The sequence below is a fragment of the Marmota marmota genome, unplaced genomic scaffold, assembly GCF_001458135.2.
Source record: "Marmota marmota marmota unplaced genomic scaffold, marMar, whole genome shotgun sequence".
Taxonomy (NCBI): domain Eukaryota; kingdom Metazoa; phylum Chordata; class Mammalia; order Rodentia; family Sciuridae; genus Marmota; species Marmota marmota.
Genome location: NW_025999863.1, coordinates 5,131,643 through 5,144,706, shown reverse-complemented (window position 1 = coordinate 5,144,706; position 13,064 = coordinate 5,131,643). Strand labels below are relative to the sequence as shown.

Here is a 13,064-nt window from a genome sequence, read left to right as displayed (position 1 = left end):
GATCCCCTGGCCAATCCTGGAGTTCAGCCAACTCCCCTGACCAACTCCAAGGGGGCAAGGGACCCTAAAAACACCTTTTCCTGTCCCAAGCCCTTCCCTTCCTGCTGTAAGCCCCATAAAAGTCCAGTCTGATCAAGCTTCCAGGCGGTTTCTCCTCAGACCCTTCTCCTGCCCCGGAGTGATATCTCAATAAAGCCCCTTTCAGCAGCCTTTTAAAATCTGCCTCCTTTGGTGGCTGCCCACCTCGCCTGATCAGATATAGACAATAACAGGAGTGTACATAAAAGATCAGAATCATGATTATTTATTAAGCATCCAAAGGTACATGTCCCCCCCACCCAGGGAACATCCAAAAAACAAAGCCCTTGCCTGTCCTCAGAAAAATGTAGACGCCACAGCAGGTGTTGACCAACCTTAGGAAGTCCATGAATAGTTCTCTGGGGGAAACTGTCAACTGCCTGAGGTGGCTTGCAGAGTTTTGCATGTGCGTGATAGGAGCGTTTTTTTCCTAAGGAAGGAGATGCCCAGCTTTCACTGGGTTCTCAAAGGGCCAGAATCTAAAAGTGGCACAGAATCTAGACATTCAGGTAGCTATTCTTTAGGTTAGTGTTTCCATCATAGAGGCTTAGGACTACCTGCATCATAATTACCTAGCATGCTTATTTATTAGCAGGTCCCTGGCCCCCACCCAAGCTCCTGAATGAGTCTTTCCAGGGTGGGGCCTGAGATGTTCTGTTTTGTCCTAGCCCCTCAGTTGATTCTGGCAGATAGCCACATAGGAGGACGATTGTTCTTGGTACACATGTCTGTAGCAAAGGACTCATAAATAAAGACTTAGCATCAAAGTTGGGGTGGAGGTTGGGGAGCTGGTCCCTTGTGTTTGTGTCCTCTCCTTGGGAGAGAACCCCAGATGTAAGCTGCTTTGTTGGTGGTGGGAGGGTTGGAAATCCCATCGGGATGTGTCCCCACTCCCATATGTGACACTAATTGAGCTGGAATGTCCAGAGGGAGGGCATGCCAAACAGCCAAAGACACAGGTGTGGCTTTTGTCTGAGAATTCTTGAGTTAATCCTTCTGTATGGGGTTCCACCCCAAATCCACAACTTCCTGTGTCTCTCTAGACAAACCAGTCCCAGGATCTTTCCTGGACCCCACAAAGCTGACATGTCTGCCTCTCCTCTCCTGGCTGGACCCAGTGGCCCTTTCTCATGGAAGACACTGCTGGGGCAGAAGCATCCAAAGGCCTCTACCTCCACCTTCTCCACCCTGTCTTCATTCCTCCTCCATCCTCTCCCGCACCTCTGCAGGAAGACCCTCATAAAGGGTATCCTCCACCAGCAGTCCCGCCTTCTTGAGTCCCGTGCAGCTGCCGAGTTCTTCTGGCAGTGCCTCCAAACGGTTGCCCTTGAGCTCCAGGCGGCTGAGGGCCCTGAGGGCAGCAATGTGGGGTGAGAGGTGGCTCAGGTGGTTATACCCCAGAAGCAATGTCCGAAGCTTTCGGCAGAAGAACAGCTCCTCTGGCAAGGCCTCGAGGGCATTGTAGGAGAGAGCCAGGTGCTGCAGGTTCTGGAGGAGACCCACCTCGGGTGGCAGGGAACGCAGCCCATTGTGCGCCACATCCAGCAACCGGAGGCCCAAGCACAGGCCGAGCTGAGTCGGCAGGGTCTCAAGCTTATTGTGGCTGAGATCGAGCTGCTCCAGGCTCCTGAGCTTCCGCACATGCTCAGGGATATAGGCAATCTGGTTGTGCCACAGCCTGAGTGTGACCAGCTTCCGACAGTGCTGGAAGCTGAGGATCTCCTCGATGGACCGCAGATGGTTGTCTTTGAGGTCCAGCTCCTGCAGCGCACCTAGGCTGAAGATGGCATGGGGGATGCGCTCCAGCCCGCAGGCCACCAGCTCCAGCTCCCGCAGTACCACCAGCTTCTTGAGGCTGTTGAGGGCAAGCAGGCGGGCCCCGTCATTGTGCAGACTGAGCCGCTGCAGGTGCCCTGCCACATCAGCCACGCTGGCTGGCACCTTCCCGGCATTGCTGCGTAGGGACAACGCTTTGAGCTGCTTCAGCTCCCGGAGGCTCTCCAGGGTGGCAGCCCGAGCCAGCTCTGGAGGAAACAGGCCCTCTAGGTGCAGCTCCTCCAAGCCACGCAGCCCGAACACCCAAAGGGGCACTTCGCGGAGCTCTTCGCATTTGACGCGGATCACCTTCAGGCGGTCCCGCAGGAAGATCTGTGAGGAGAAGGGCAGCCGGGCAGGTGAGTGGAGCAAGCTGAGCTCCTGAAGGTGAACCAGCTGCGAGAGGCCCGGGGGGAAGGTGATATCACAGATGGCCTCCAGCCGGAGCGCCTCCACCTCACTGAGCTCAAAGACAGTGTCCGGCAGCCCAGGGAGCATGCAGAGGGCCAGCTCCAGCCGGCCCCACGCATTGCGCTGCAGCTTCTGCCGAAGCTTCTCAGGTGTCCACTCGTGGTTGAGGTTGAGTTGCTTCAGGCGGCTCTCACTGACCTCTGAGAGGAAGACAGCGAAGCGCTTGGAGTAGAGCGAGTCATACTGGTCTATGAGGTGCAGCATGAAGGCAAAGTCGTTCTTGACGTCAGGGATGTCGTTCATGCCTGTCTCTTCTCGCACAGAACGGAAGGAGTACTCCTTGAGGGGCCGGTGGAACAGCCAATAGAGGGTGTACAGGCAGGTGATGCCATAGACGCACACGAAGGAGATGTAACAGAAGGCCAGCTTGGAGAAGAGGTGGGCCTTGGTGTGGTTGCAGCAGAAGCTGGCATACCCGGTGACTTCTGAGGTCTCCACCCGACAGGCCACCAGAAAACTGATCTTCTCCACATAAACCAGGTTGTAAACCAGGATGGCTAAGAACTTGCAGACTTTGAGCACCGTCTGCCGGATGTACATGGTGTAGAGGATGTCACCCTCTTCCACGTGCACTCGGAATTTCTTGACCTTCTCAAACAGGGCTTTTGCCTGCTCGCCCTCCTTTTTGTCCAGCAGGGTGACGGCAGGAGGTTCAGTCACCACCTTCTCAGGCTCTGCCAGCACCTTTTCCTTCTCTCCCTCACCTGTCTTCCCTGTCCCTGTCCCCGCTGTGGTCACCACGATCGCTGCAGCCCGTCCGGCAGCCGGGCCCTTGTGGTTCTCTCCAGAGACCTCAGACAAGGCCCGTGTGGTCCACGGTGAATCAAAACACTTGCCCAGGATGGAGATGAAGTGTTCTATCTTGGAGCTGGTGCCAGGAAACTTGAACCAGAAGCTGGTGCAGACCATGAAGATGAGTGTGTGGATGACCACGAGGTAGGGAAAGTACTTGGCGTACCAGTGGAGGGCGGTCTCGTAGCACAGCTGGTTGATGAAGCTGTACTGCTGCAGGTCCAGGTTGTTCTTGAGGCCGCTGAGCTGCCGGAGACCTCCCATCTGCTCAGAGACCCCCCGAGGCAATAGTTGCCGGCACGGAGCCTCTGATAAGTTCTCCCGGGGTTCATGACTGGGCAGACAGATGATCTTGTCCTGTGTCACCTGAGAATGAGGAGGTGGCAAAGCAGAGTGTTGGGATCATGAAGCAGGGGGCAGGGGACAGAAGCAGGCTGAAGGTGAGAGACCCTGGTCCTAGACCCTTACCAGCTGGCTGACTGTGGGGGGGTGGGTGCTAAACCTCCACATCGGTCCTTGTCTGAAAAAAAGGAGTTGGGTTGGATTGTGTCCCTCCCCTCAAAAAGATGTTGAAGTCCTCAACCTCCAATCCCTTGTGAATGTGGCCTTCTTTGGAAAAGGGTCTTTGCAGAAGTAATCAAGATGAGGCCATGAGAGCGAACCCTAATCCAGTAGGACCGTGTCCTTATAGAAAGGGGACATTTGGACATAGACACAAGGAGAATGCCAAAGCCTAGGAGAAAGATGGGCACAGATTCTCCCTCACAGTCCTTGGAGGAACCCCGCTGCCTCAGCACCTTGATCTCCACTGCCCTCTAGAACCAACTGCACCGTAATAAGTTTCTGGTGTTTAAGCCACTCGGTCTGTGCTACTTGATGTCAACAGTCTTACCAAAGTCAGCAACCGCAGTTCTTTCTAGATTCCAGGGATAGACAGAGTGTTGTGAAAGCAGGGAACACCACAGGAGGACTCAGAGGCCACCCCCAGTGGTGGAAGGGAGGTAAGGGGCCAGAATCGGTCTGCAGGCGGGCAAGGACTTGACAGGAAGGCTTCTAGTGCGGCCTTGCCCCTCGATGGCCTGGTCCTTTACCTGGAGGGTACAGCCAAAGACCCCAATCATGAGCATCGCTATGGTGAGGTACTCGGCCAGCACGTCCCACCAGGGTTTGAGCACCTTGAATGCTGGCTGCTGTTCGGTAAATTGCTTGAACTCAGCCACGGGGATCATCTTGCCTACAGCAAACAAGGAGACAGGTATAGAGAGATCATGAGGAAGGGGTGCCTTCCTGGCAGGGGGGCAGACACAGCCTGTGCTCCCTGATAGGAGCCATGTGCCCAGCTTCTCCTCTTAGGCTCCCCCCTGCCAGACCCCACCTCCTTCCCAGAGCCAGGGCTCCAGATCTTGCTGTTTCTCCTGCCCTGATCTGACTCTGTCTGCCCTCTCAGAGCTCAATAGGGACAGTCCACAGGGTTCCTGTCCCCCGGCCTTCCCATGTGGCCTTCTCCCCAAACCCAGCATGCCCCTCCCACCCTTGATGCTGGAAGCCCCAAAACGCCCACTTGGGGCTGCCTGACTCCAGCCTAGAATCTCACTGCCACCGGGCAGGAGAGTGCCCCACAGCTCAGGACTTCCGGGGTGTGGGTCCCCCACCCCCTCCAGGGGTGCTCCTGGGCACCACCTCCAACCTCTAACCTGAAAAGCCGGCTGGCAGCCTGGCTGGAACCTGGCTGGAACCTGGCTCTGCTCTGGTTACCAGGGCCCCCGGGGTTAGGGAGTGGCCCAGCCAAGGTAGTCAGCCCTGAGGGTGGTGTGTGACCTAGACACCAGAGTTTCTAAGGGGGCTGTACCCAGCACCTGAGGTACAAACTAGAGACTGGGCTCTGGGAGGGAGGGGAGTGTTGGCTTGGCCAAGGGTGGAGGACCACAAGTGGAATGCTCCCGGGTGACACCTACATCTGGCAGGGAGCTGCATTGCCAGGCTCCTGGCTTCCGGCCCACTCCTCTGTCCCTGGCTTCCTTTTTGACCAAGGTATCATTACTGCAATACAGTCTGGCCAGCCCAAGTCACAGACGGGGGCGAGGGGCACAAAGCTGGGACGTCACCCTCTGAGGCAGGCAGCCACTTGCCATGGCTGGGGGCGGGGAAGCGCAGGGGTCCCTAGGCAGCTCACCCATCTCCATCACCTCTCTCTTAAGCAGGCTTCTAAGAGTCTCCTGTCCCCATCCTGTCACTGGGCAAAGGCTGGATGAGGTAGAGAAGGGAAGCCCTGGCTCTTGTCTCATCCCTCAGCCAACTGTGCTCACATCTCTGCCTCCCTTTTTAGTCCCCAAAGGTTTTGTAATGACTCCTGAGTGATAAAGTCAGGGTGGGGATGATGGCACAGAATGCAGGTTTGCCCACCAGCCCTCAGGCTGTCCCTCACCACTTTCCTCTGAGGCTCCCACCTTCATATGGGGGATCTGCAGGCCAGGAGGCGCCCAGGTTCTTCCCGCACATGACGGACACTCATGTCCGCCCCATTCACCCAGAGTGCAGGATCCTCTCACAGTGGCCCATCCCGCACGCTCACTAACACTCCCAGGCCTACACCAAAAGCCAAGGAAGAATATTTCCAGCCTTCATCAGTAGCATCTAATCCAGGGAAAAGCCCAAGCAGCTCAGCAACCCCAGGGGATGCCTGTGCATGGTGGCCATCAAAAGGGACACCTGGGGACATTTTGGAGCACACACATTTGTGTATGAGGGTACACGCTGAGCAGAAGGAAGACCCAGAACAAGGGAGCTATAACGTCTGTGTTGAGTTTCAGCCACTCGCTCAGGGTGGCCTTTGAGGAATGCTGTTTCGTTGCAGGGGACAGTGGCAGCAATGCCACCCACATACGCTGGTAGGAACCAACTCCTTGTCCTGGTCACCATTCAGGACCCATCTCACATTGATGTAAATTTCACCCCCTGCCTGCCCACCCTCCTGGGTGTACAACCACAGGCAAAAAGACAGAAACCCTCAGGGTCCCCTTGGACTTCTCAGTGACTCCAGGGGAGGCGGATAAATCGGAGGCGGATGCAGGGGATTATCATTATCCGTCTCCATGACTCAAACCTGTTGGTCCCAAACCTGCCATTAAATTTCCGCAGACACAAGGGTGCCCCCCGCCCCATGTCTGAGCAGAGCTGGTGGCAGAGTCCAGAAAGAGGGGCTGATGGAACTTGGGTAGGGGCAGAAAAAAATGGCAATGGGGACCACACTCAATGTGTGCCATTACATGTTCTCAATGTGTCATTTCTCCCAACTTGGAGAGCTTGGGTGCTGGGCTCTTGTTTTCCAGACTTGGAGGAGAGATGTGACTTGTCAAGGTTTCCATCCCAGTCCCCTCACCTGTCTGCTTGACGGCCCTTAATGCTCTGTCTCAGGAAGGCACCTCCCACAGTGATATGGCATCTCCACAAAAAGAACCCTGAAGGGGTGTTCCAGAAGGTCAGGATGGGGGTCTCACCATCTAGGACCACCAGGCCCCTCTCCTGGGCCTCACTCCTGCTCCCTGTCTCTGGGCCCCTCAGGCCTCTTGCCTCCTCATGATGTGGTGGTTAGTTTCCTACTGCTGGAGTAGAAGTGGGGGGTGGCAGGAGGCAGACCCCTCCTCACCCACAGCCCGGAAGAAACAGCAGGCTTTCAGCCTTGAAGAGCACAAAGTTCAACTCCTGCTTTTTTCACAAGGGGAACTTGAGGTGGGGAATGGGGGAGCATAGCCCACTTAGCAGATCTCTGACCAGCCTGTGGACTCAGCCCACCAGCACAGTTTCCAAGCTTCCCTTGCAGGGACTTGGGGTCTGGGGAGTGTTGAAGTTAAAAAATCTCAGAAAGCAGCTGGTGCGGACCCCCAGTGGAAAGGCTCTGGGGCTTTGAGAAACTCGCTGGGACAAGTTGTCTGACCTCTCAGTCACCAGCCCCAGTACAGGATATGGAGATCGCGACCCCCAAGGTCCACTCCTGACGGTTGAAGGTTTCCTTACTTGGCTGGGTCTGCCTGGTTCCGAGGACAGGCGACCTTGGGGCCTGCCTCTGTTTGCGCACCCACCCGCCAGCTCCCGGTGTGTCCCGGACGTCCCGCCCAGGCCACAGAGTCTGCAGCACCTGAGCGATCCTCCCTCCGCGGGATTCCAGCGCCAGTCCGACCCCCACCTGGTCATCCCACGCCCGCGGGCGGAGAGCCCCTTACTCACAGCTCCGGGGTGGACGCTGGGCCCAACTCCTAGGTCTCTGGGAGCGGAGCAGCCCGGACTCCCGCAGAGTTCCCGGGCGGGTTCGCCAGGGTGAGTCAGGGCGAGCGGGCGGGCCAGGAGCCGGAGAGCCGCCCCGCCCCGCCCCGCCCCCGGACAGCTCGGCCCGCCTCGCTGGTCCACCCGGCTCTGGGCGCCACACGATCGCCGACAGGCGAGGGGTCGTCATCCTGCTCTGCCCAGGTGGGCGCAGAGCCGGCTCCAGCGGAGGGGCTTTAGGAGTCTGCAGTCCAGCTGCAAGGGGGGAAACTGAGGAAACGGGACGTCCTGGGCTCTCAAAACTATATTATGGTCGTCTTTCTGGACAGGTGTCAGCAATGGGTGGAAATGTTTCCCCCAACTCTTACTTGAGGCACTGCCAGTTGGCCTCGAAGCCGACCAAGATACAGGTGACCAGAGTCTTCAGATGGAAGATGGCTCCTTTTTGAGGAGCAGGGGAGAGGGGAGGGCTTCCCTCTTCTGTTCTGGCTTTGGGGTAGGAGTTGGGCCTAGCCCAAAGCAGCCAGCCCAGTGGGGGTCCTAGCCTGACTGTCCTTGTCCAGACTTGTGGCCCACCCTCAGGGAAGTTGGGGCAGGCTGCTCCCAGATCCTGGGGGCTGCAGGGAGGGGCCAGAGAACTCTGGTAGCTGGGAATGGAGTTCTAGTCTAGGAACCCCACTTCTGGAAACCAAGACTTTGCCTTCCCACCACCACCCTAACCTTGCTGTCACCTAGTGGGGAGCCTGGCCTGGGTCACAGAATAGCAAATCAAGCAGACCTCTCTCTTAGACCTGGAGGCGGCCAGGTCTGAACTTTGATCTACTCTTGGTCTTAAAAATCCCTTCACAAGGGAAAGCCCATCAGCCCCCTCCCCCATGGAGGAAAAGAAAATGTCTGAGACAGCCTGAGGCATTCAGAGCTGGGCTCGCCTAATCAAAGGCCCTCTGGGTACTACCGCAGGCAGTCCAGAAACTTCTTGGGTGTTCATTAGATTCTTTGTTTTTTTGTTTTGTTTTGTTTTGTTTTTGATGCTGGTGATGCAACCCAGGGTCTCACCTGTGCTACTCAAGCCACTCTTCTGCTGAGCTACATCCTAGACCCAGAGTTTCTTTTCTAGACAGACATTAAGTACACAAACAATTGCGGGAATAAGATAGTGCCAGATTCCGACAAGTGCTGTAGTTGTAACAAATCAGGCTGAATCAGTGGCCCCTGAAAAAGTGTTCCCAGGACCTCCCGGAGGCTCAGACCTTTCAGAAAGGTTGTCCTTGGGATCCATGCCCCGGAGGTTTGTTTGCAATCTATGCAAATGCTTCTCTCCTTGTGCAAGAATCCTAGTCAGTGGAGTACCAGCCCTAGTCACTTGGCTTTTGCTTCCTGCTGGCCCTTGGAACGGTGCCTGACACAGCAGGCATTAATAATTGATTGATGGATGTGTGATTAATGGAAGGTTGTCTTGGTTTGATCTCCTCCAACCTCACCCGAGGAGAGGAGGAATTTGATGCAAATAGTTTATCTGGCAGGTGATCCTGGGGATAAAGCAGTAGGGAAATGAGGAAGTGAGACTAGGAGGAGCAAGAAGCCAGTTTATTGTTAATGAGGATAAAAGGCAGGTTAGTGCTGTGGGCAGTCTGAAGTCCACTCTGCTGGGGGAAATCTAGGAGATGATGGAGACACCTCCAGGTTCTTCCACCAAAGACGTGAGGGAATTGGAAGTATCTAGCCACCAGCCCATCTGTCATTGAGAGCTGTTCTGGAGAAGGGGAATGGAGGGGCGGCTCTCTGGCCCTTTGGCCCTCCCTGGGCATGGGCACTGAGAGTGCTCAGGGACACTGATAGGACTGCAGGGGACCTGCTGCAGTTGCAGATGTCTGAATGGAATGGCTGGGTTGTAGCTCAAATCCTGAAAATGCCTTCCAAGTGTTCTATGGGAAGCTCCCACTTCGCAATCCCATTCCTATGGCAATTTACCTAATGGTAATATCCAGCTTTTAAAAAATTGGTAAAATACACATAACGTGGAATTTACCAGCTCCAGTTTCTAAGTGCACAGCTCAGGGGCATGGAAGACATTTATATTCTTGTGCATCCGTCCCCACCATCCATTGCCAGACTCTTGTTCATTTTGAAATTAACTCTCCCTCCCCTCCCCGAGCCTTCATACCCGCCATTCTACTTTTTGTTTCTATGAATGTGTCTATTTTAGGGACCTCATAGAAGTGGAATCATACAGTATTTGTCCTTTTTGTGACCGATTTCACTGAGCACAATGTTCTCAGGGTTCATCCACATTGTAACATGTATCAGAATTTCCATCTTTTTAAAATTTTATTTATTTATTTTTTTTATCTCCTTCCCTGTCTCTGGTACTAAATATTGAATCCAGCCACACTTTACTATGGTCCCTTTTTTAAAAAACTTTTAAATTTTTTTTGGTACGGGGTGGGGGGGTGGGGGGGATTGAACTCAAGAGTACTCAACCACTGAGCCACACCCCAGCACTATTTTGTATCTTATTTAAAAACAGGGTCTCAACTGAGTTGCTTAGCACCTCGATTTTGCTAAAGCTGGCTTAGAACTCACAATCCTCCTGCCTCAGCTTCCTGAGCCACTGGGATTACAGGTGTGTGTCACTGTGCCTGGCAAAAAAACTTTTAGATTTTGAGACAGGGTCTTGCTAAATTGCTGAGGCTGGCCTCAAATTTGTGATCCTCTAGAGTTGGCCTCCCCAAAGCAGCTAGGATTACAGGTGTGCACCATCATGCCTGGCAGAATTTTCTTTAAAACTGAATATAAAATCCCATTGTATGGATGGACCACATTCTGATTATTCTGTTTACACTTGGCTATTGTGAATAATGCTGCTATGTTTATGGTGGGGGGTACAATCTCCTTAAATTGTCATTTGCAATTCTTTTGTGTAAGTCCTGGATTGGAATTGCTGAATCATGTGGTATCTATTTAATGTTTTGAAGAACCTCTATACTGTCTTCCACAGGGGCCGCACCATTTTACTCTCCCACCAAGAGCACACAAAGATTCCAATATTTCCACATTCTCACGAATACTTGTTATTTAATACCCTAAGATTTTGTAAATGTGAATTTCACAGATCTGTTGCTGAGTAACAAATTTCCCTTAAATTTAACAGTTTATAACAAGTGTTTATTATTTCACATAATTTCTGAGGGTCAGTAACCTGAAAGTGGCTGTACTAGGCGGTTCATTTAACCTCCTCCCCCACAACCATCCTTAAGCAAGCCATGATTTGCTTTCTGTCACTATAGGTTAGTTTGCATTTTCTAGAATGTTCTATAAATGAAATTATAGAGTGTGTGTGTGTGTGTGTGTATGTGTCTTCTTTGTCATGCTTTTCAGATCAGTTACTATTTTCAGTGTACCAGTATTCTGTGTTGTTGTCTTTGTTTAATTGTTGAGTCCTATTCTCTTGCAGGCATACTTTATTTGTGTTGTTTATTCCCCTGGCTGTGTTGAGACTGGGTCTTCCTATGCTGCCCAGGTTGACCCAGATCTTCTGGGCTCAAGTGATCCTCCTGTATCAGCCTCCCAGGTAGTTGGGTCTACAGGTACATGCGGCTGCACCTGGCTCCATTCCCCTGTTCATCGACATTTGGGGAGTGTTTTTATAGGAGAACAGAGTCCAGATCCCAACTGAATACAGGGTGGGGTCAATGTAGCCTTGGAGGATCCCCTGCATCACGGTCAGAAGGCAGGAGATCAAGCCTCTGGCAGGTGGCAGTGACCCAGAAGGGGAGTGCTGTTGGAGATGGGTGAACAGGCAGGCAGGGGAGCCAAGCTGCTGTCATGCCACAAGTGGCTGACATAGGTGACAATCAGGAGACCTGGGGAGGGGGTAAGGCCTAGAATGATCCAATCAGGAGGATAAGGCAAGGCATTCAATTCCACCCCCCCCCACCCCCCCCCCGCCCCATACTGGGAATTGAACTAAGAGGGGCTTAGTCACTGAGCCACATCCCTCCCCAGCTCTTTTTTATATTTTATTTAAAGACAGGGTCTCACTGAGTTGCAAGTGCCTTGCTAAGTTGCTGAGGCTGGCTTTGAACTCGGGATCTTCCTATCTCAGTCTCCTGAGTCGCTGGAATTACAGGCATGCGCCACCACACCCGGCTAAGGGCATTCAGTTTTGAGCTTGCCATCTTTCTCTTTCTTCCATCTTTGGAAATTCAGATGGGCACCAAGCTTGGTGCCAGTCTCCTACTTCTAGCCACACCCTCATCAAGAAGCCCTCTGAGTTCCAGAAGATGGATTGCTCATGTCTCTGTGCATGCGTGCATACCCATGTGCAGTGGTGCATGTGTGAGCATGCATGTGTGCACATGTGACAGGGAGCTGATTCTTTGGGATGGGGTGAAGAGGGGCTGTGAGCCGGGAGGCAGGAGGCACCAAGGCAGAAAGCGCAACATGGAGAGAGAACTTGGCTGATAGAGGAGACAAAGCCTCAGATACAAGGGGAGGTTCATCAGGAGGTCAGCACAGGGCACCTGAGAATGGCCATTGCCTGCTTTAGTCTACACCCCCTTGATCAGAGAAAAATTCGGAGATATCCTCAATTTAATTGTAAGGGCCAGAGAGTGGAGGAGGAGGAGAGATAAGGGAGTTAGTAAGTTAAAAGTGGTCCCCAAACAACAAAACCATGTTCCTGAATGTAGGTTTCCTATCAGAAAACTCTACATGATTTTGTTACCCTGTTCCTTTTATCTATAGCCATGAAAGTTCAGTGAAACAATTCATGCCTGCCTTCCCCAAATTTTTGTTATAAAAATGCTTTTATCTCTAGGCCCAGTGGACATACTGCCGACTTCTATCCAGCTCTGCTTCTGAAAGTTATGGGAACTTGTTCCAGGACCTTGTCCTTTTTCTGTCTAGCAACTGTAATGGCTCAAGAATCCTTTTATTTCGGAGGCCACTAGACCTCCAGAGTTTTGGTTGAACACCCTTCATGTCAATCTCTGCTGAGGCCCCGTGATGTCAGGTGAAGATATCTGAAAGGACACCTCCCACTTGCTCAAGCTAGATTCAGGCAGTCGGAAAAGGTGTCCTCAGATCCTTCATGCACTTGTTTTGATACCACCCAGCCCCTGGTAGTCTGTCTCCCCAAAGCCCAAATCTGCGGGAAACCTTCGCTGCTGTGACCTAGAGCTGGGAGGGTGTGGAAGTGGAAGAGCTCTGCCCTACAGAAGACTGGGTCACCATACTGTCACCATACCATACTCTCACCATACTGTTTTTCTTGTCTCTTTCCCATCCTTCCCTTCCTCCTCTTCCCAAAAATCTGGGGTCTGCCTAGCATCCTCTAGTTTCCCAGGGCCGTGGTCTCCTAGCAACAAGACCTAGCCCACCTTAGCTAAGGGCTTTCATAGGGTCTGAGAAAAGCCTTGGGGGTAGATTCCCCCAGACACCCCTGGGCGGCCAGGCTTCCACAGTCACGAAGGCCACGACAGGGACGAGGGACACAGTGTCTGGATTGGTCGGCGGGCCAGAGGCGCGGTGGTCCCGCCCCCTTGTTGCCACGGCTCAGCCTATCCGCGTCCAGGCGGGCCTTGGTCTCCAGGTGGTTGGGGTGCTGGTCGGAGCAGGTGCGTGAGTGCATGTGGGGAGGACTGGGG

General features: G+C 53.5%; 2 protein-coding genes across 3 annotated transcripts in view; one reads left to right on the top strand and one right to left on the bottom strand.

The window, feature by feature from the left end:
- Nucleotides 1–288: 288 nt before the first annotated feature.
- Lrrc8e (leucine rich repeat containing 8 VRAC subunit E) lies at nt 289–7,509 on the bottom strand. 2 transcript variants are annotated; one of them, XM_048813260.1, is made up of 4 exons: nt 7,381–7,478; nt 6,536–6,614; nt 4,248–4,390; nt 289–3,522 (listed from the first exon to the last, which is right to left on the bottom strand). In XM_048813260.1, exons 3-4 carry the CDS (start codon nt 4,383–4,385, stop codon nt 1,273–1,275), a joined length of 2,388 nt encoding a protein of 795 aa, XP_048669217.1. In that variant the 5' UTR covers nt 4,386–4,390; nt 6,536–6,614; nt 7,381–7,478; the 3' UTR covers nt 289–1,272. The 2 variants fall into 2 exon arrangements, with proteins under 2 accessions (XP_048669217.1, XP_015359212.1); XM_015503726.2 differs by lacking the exon at nt 6,536–6,614 and having other exon boundaries at nt 7,381–7,509.
- A 5,476-nt stretch (nt 7,510–12,985) lies between these two features.
- Nucleotides 12,986–13,064, top strand: part of Prr36 (proline rich 36) — a 4,483-nt gene continuing 4,404 nt past the window's right edge. The window contains exon 1 of the mRNA XM_048813230.1: nt 12,986–13,034. The gene's annotated coding sequence lies outside the window, so the exon portion shown is untranslated. The remainder of the gene's footprint in view (nt 13,035–13,064) is intronic.

Bases quoted from the DNA above. Each gene is read 5' to 3' on its own strand.
- Lrrc8e (XM_015503726.2), bottom strand. From the start codon at position 4,385: ATGATCCCCGTGGCTGAGTTCAAGCAATTTACCGAACAGCAGCCAGCA. The intron at 3,523-4,247 runs GTAAAGGACCAG...CCTCATTCTCAG, and splicing joins TCTTTGGCTGTACCCTCCAG to GTGACACAGGACAAGATCAT.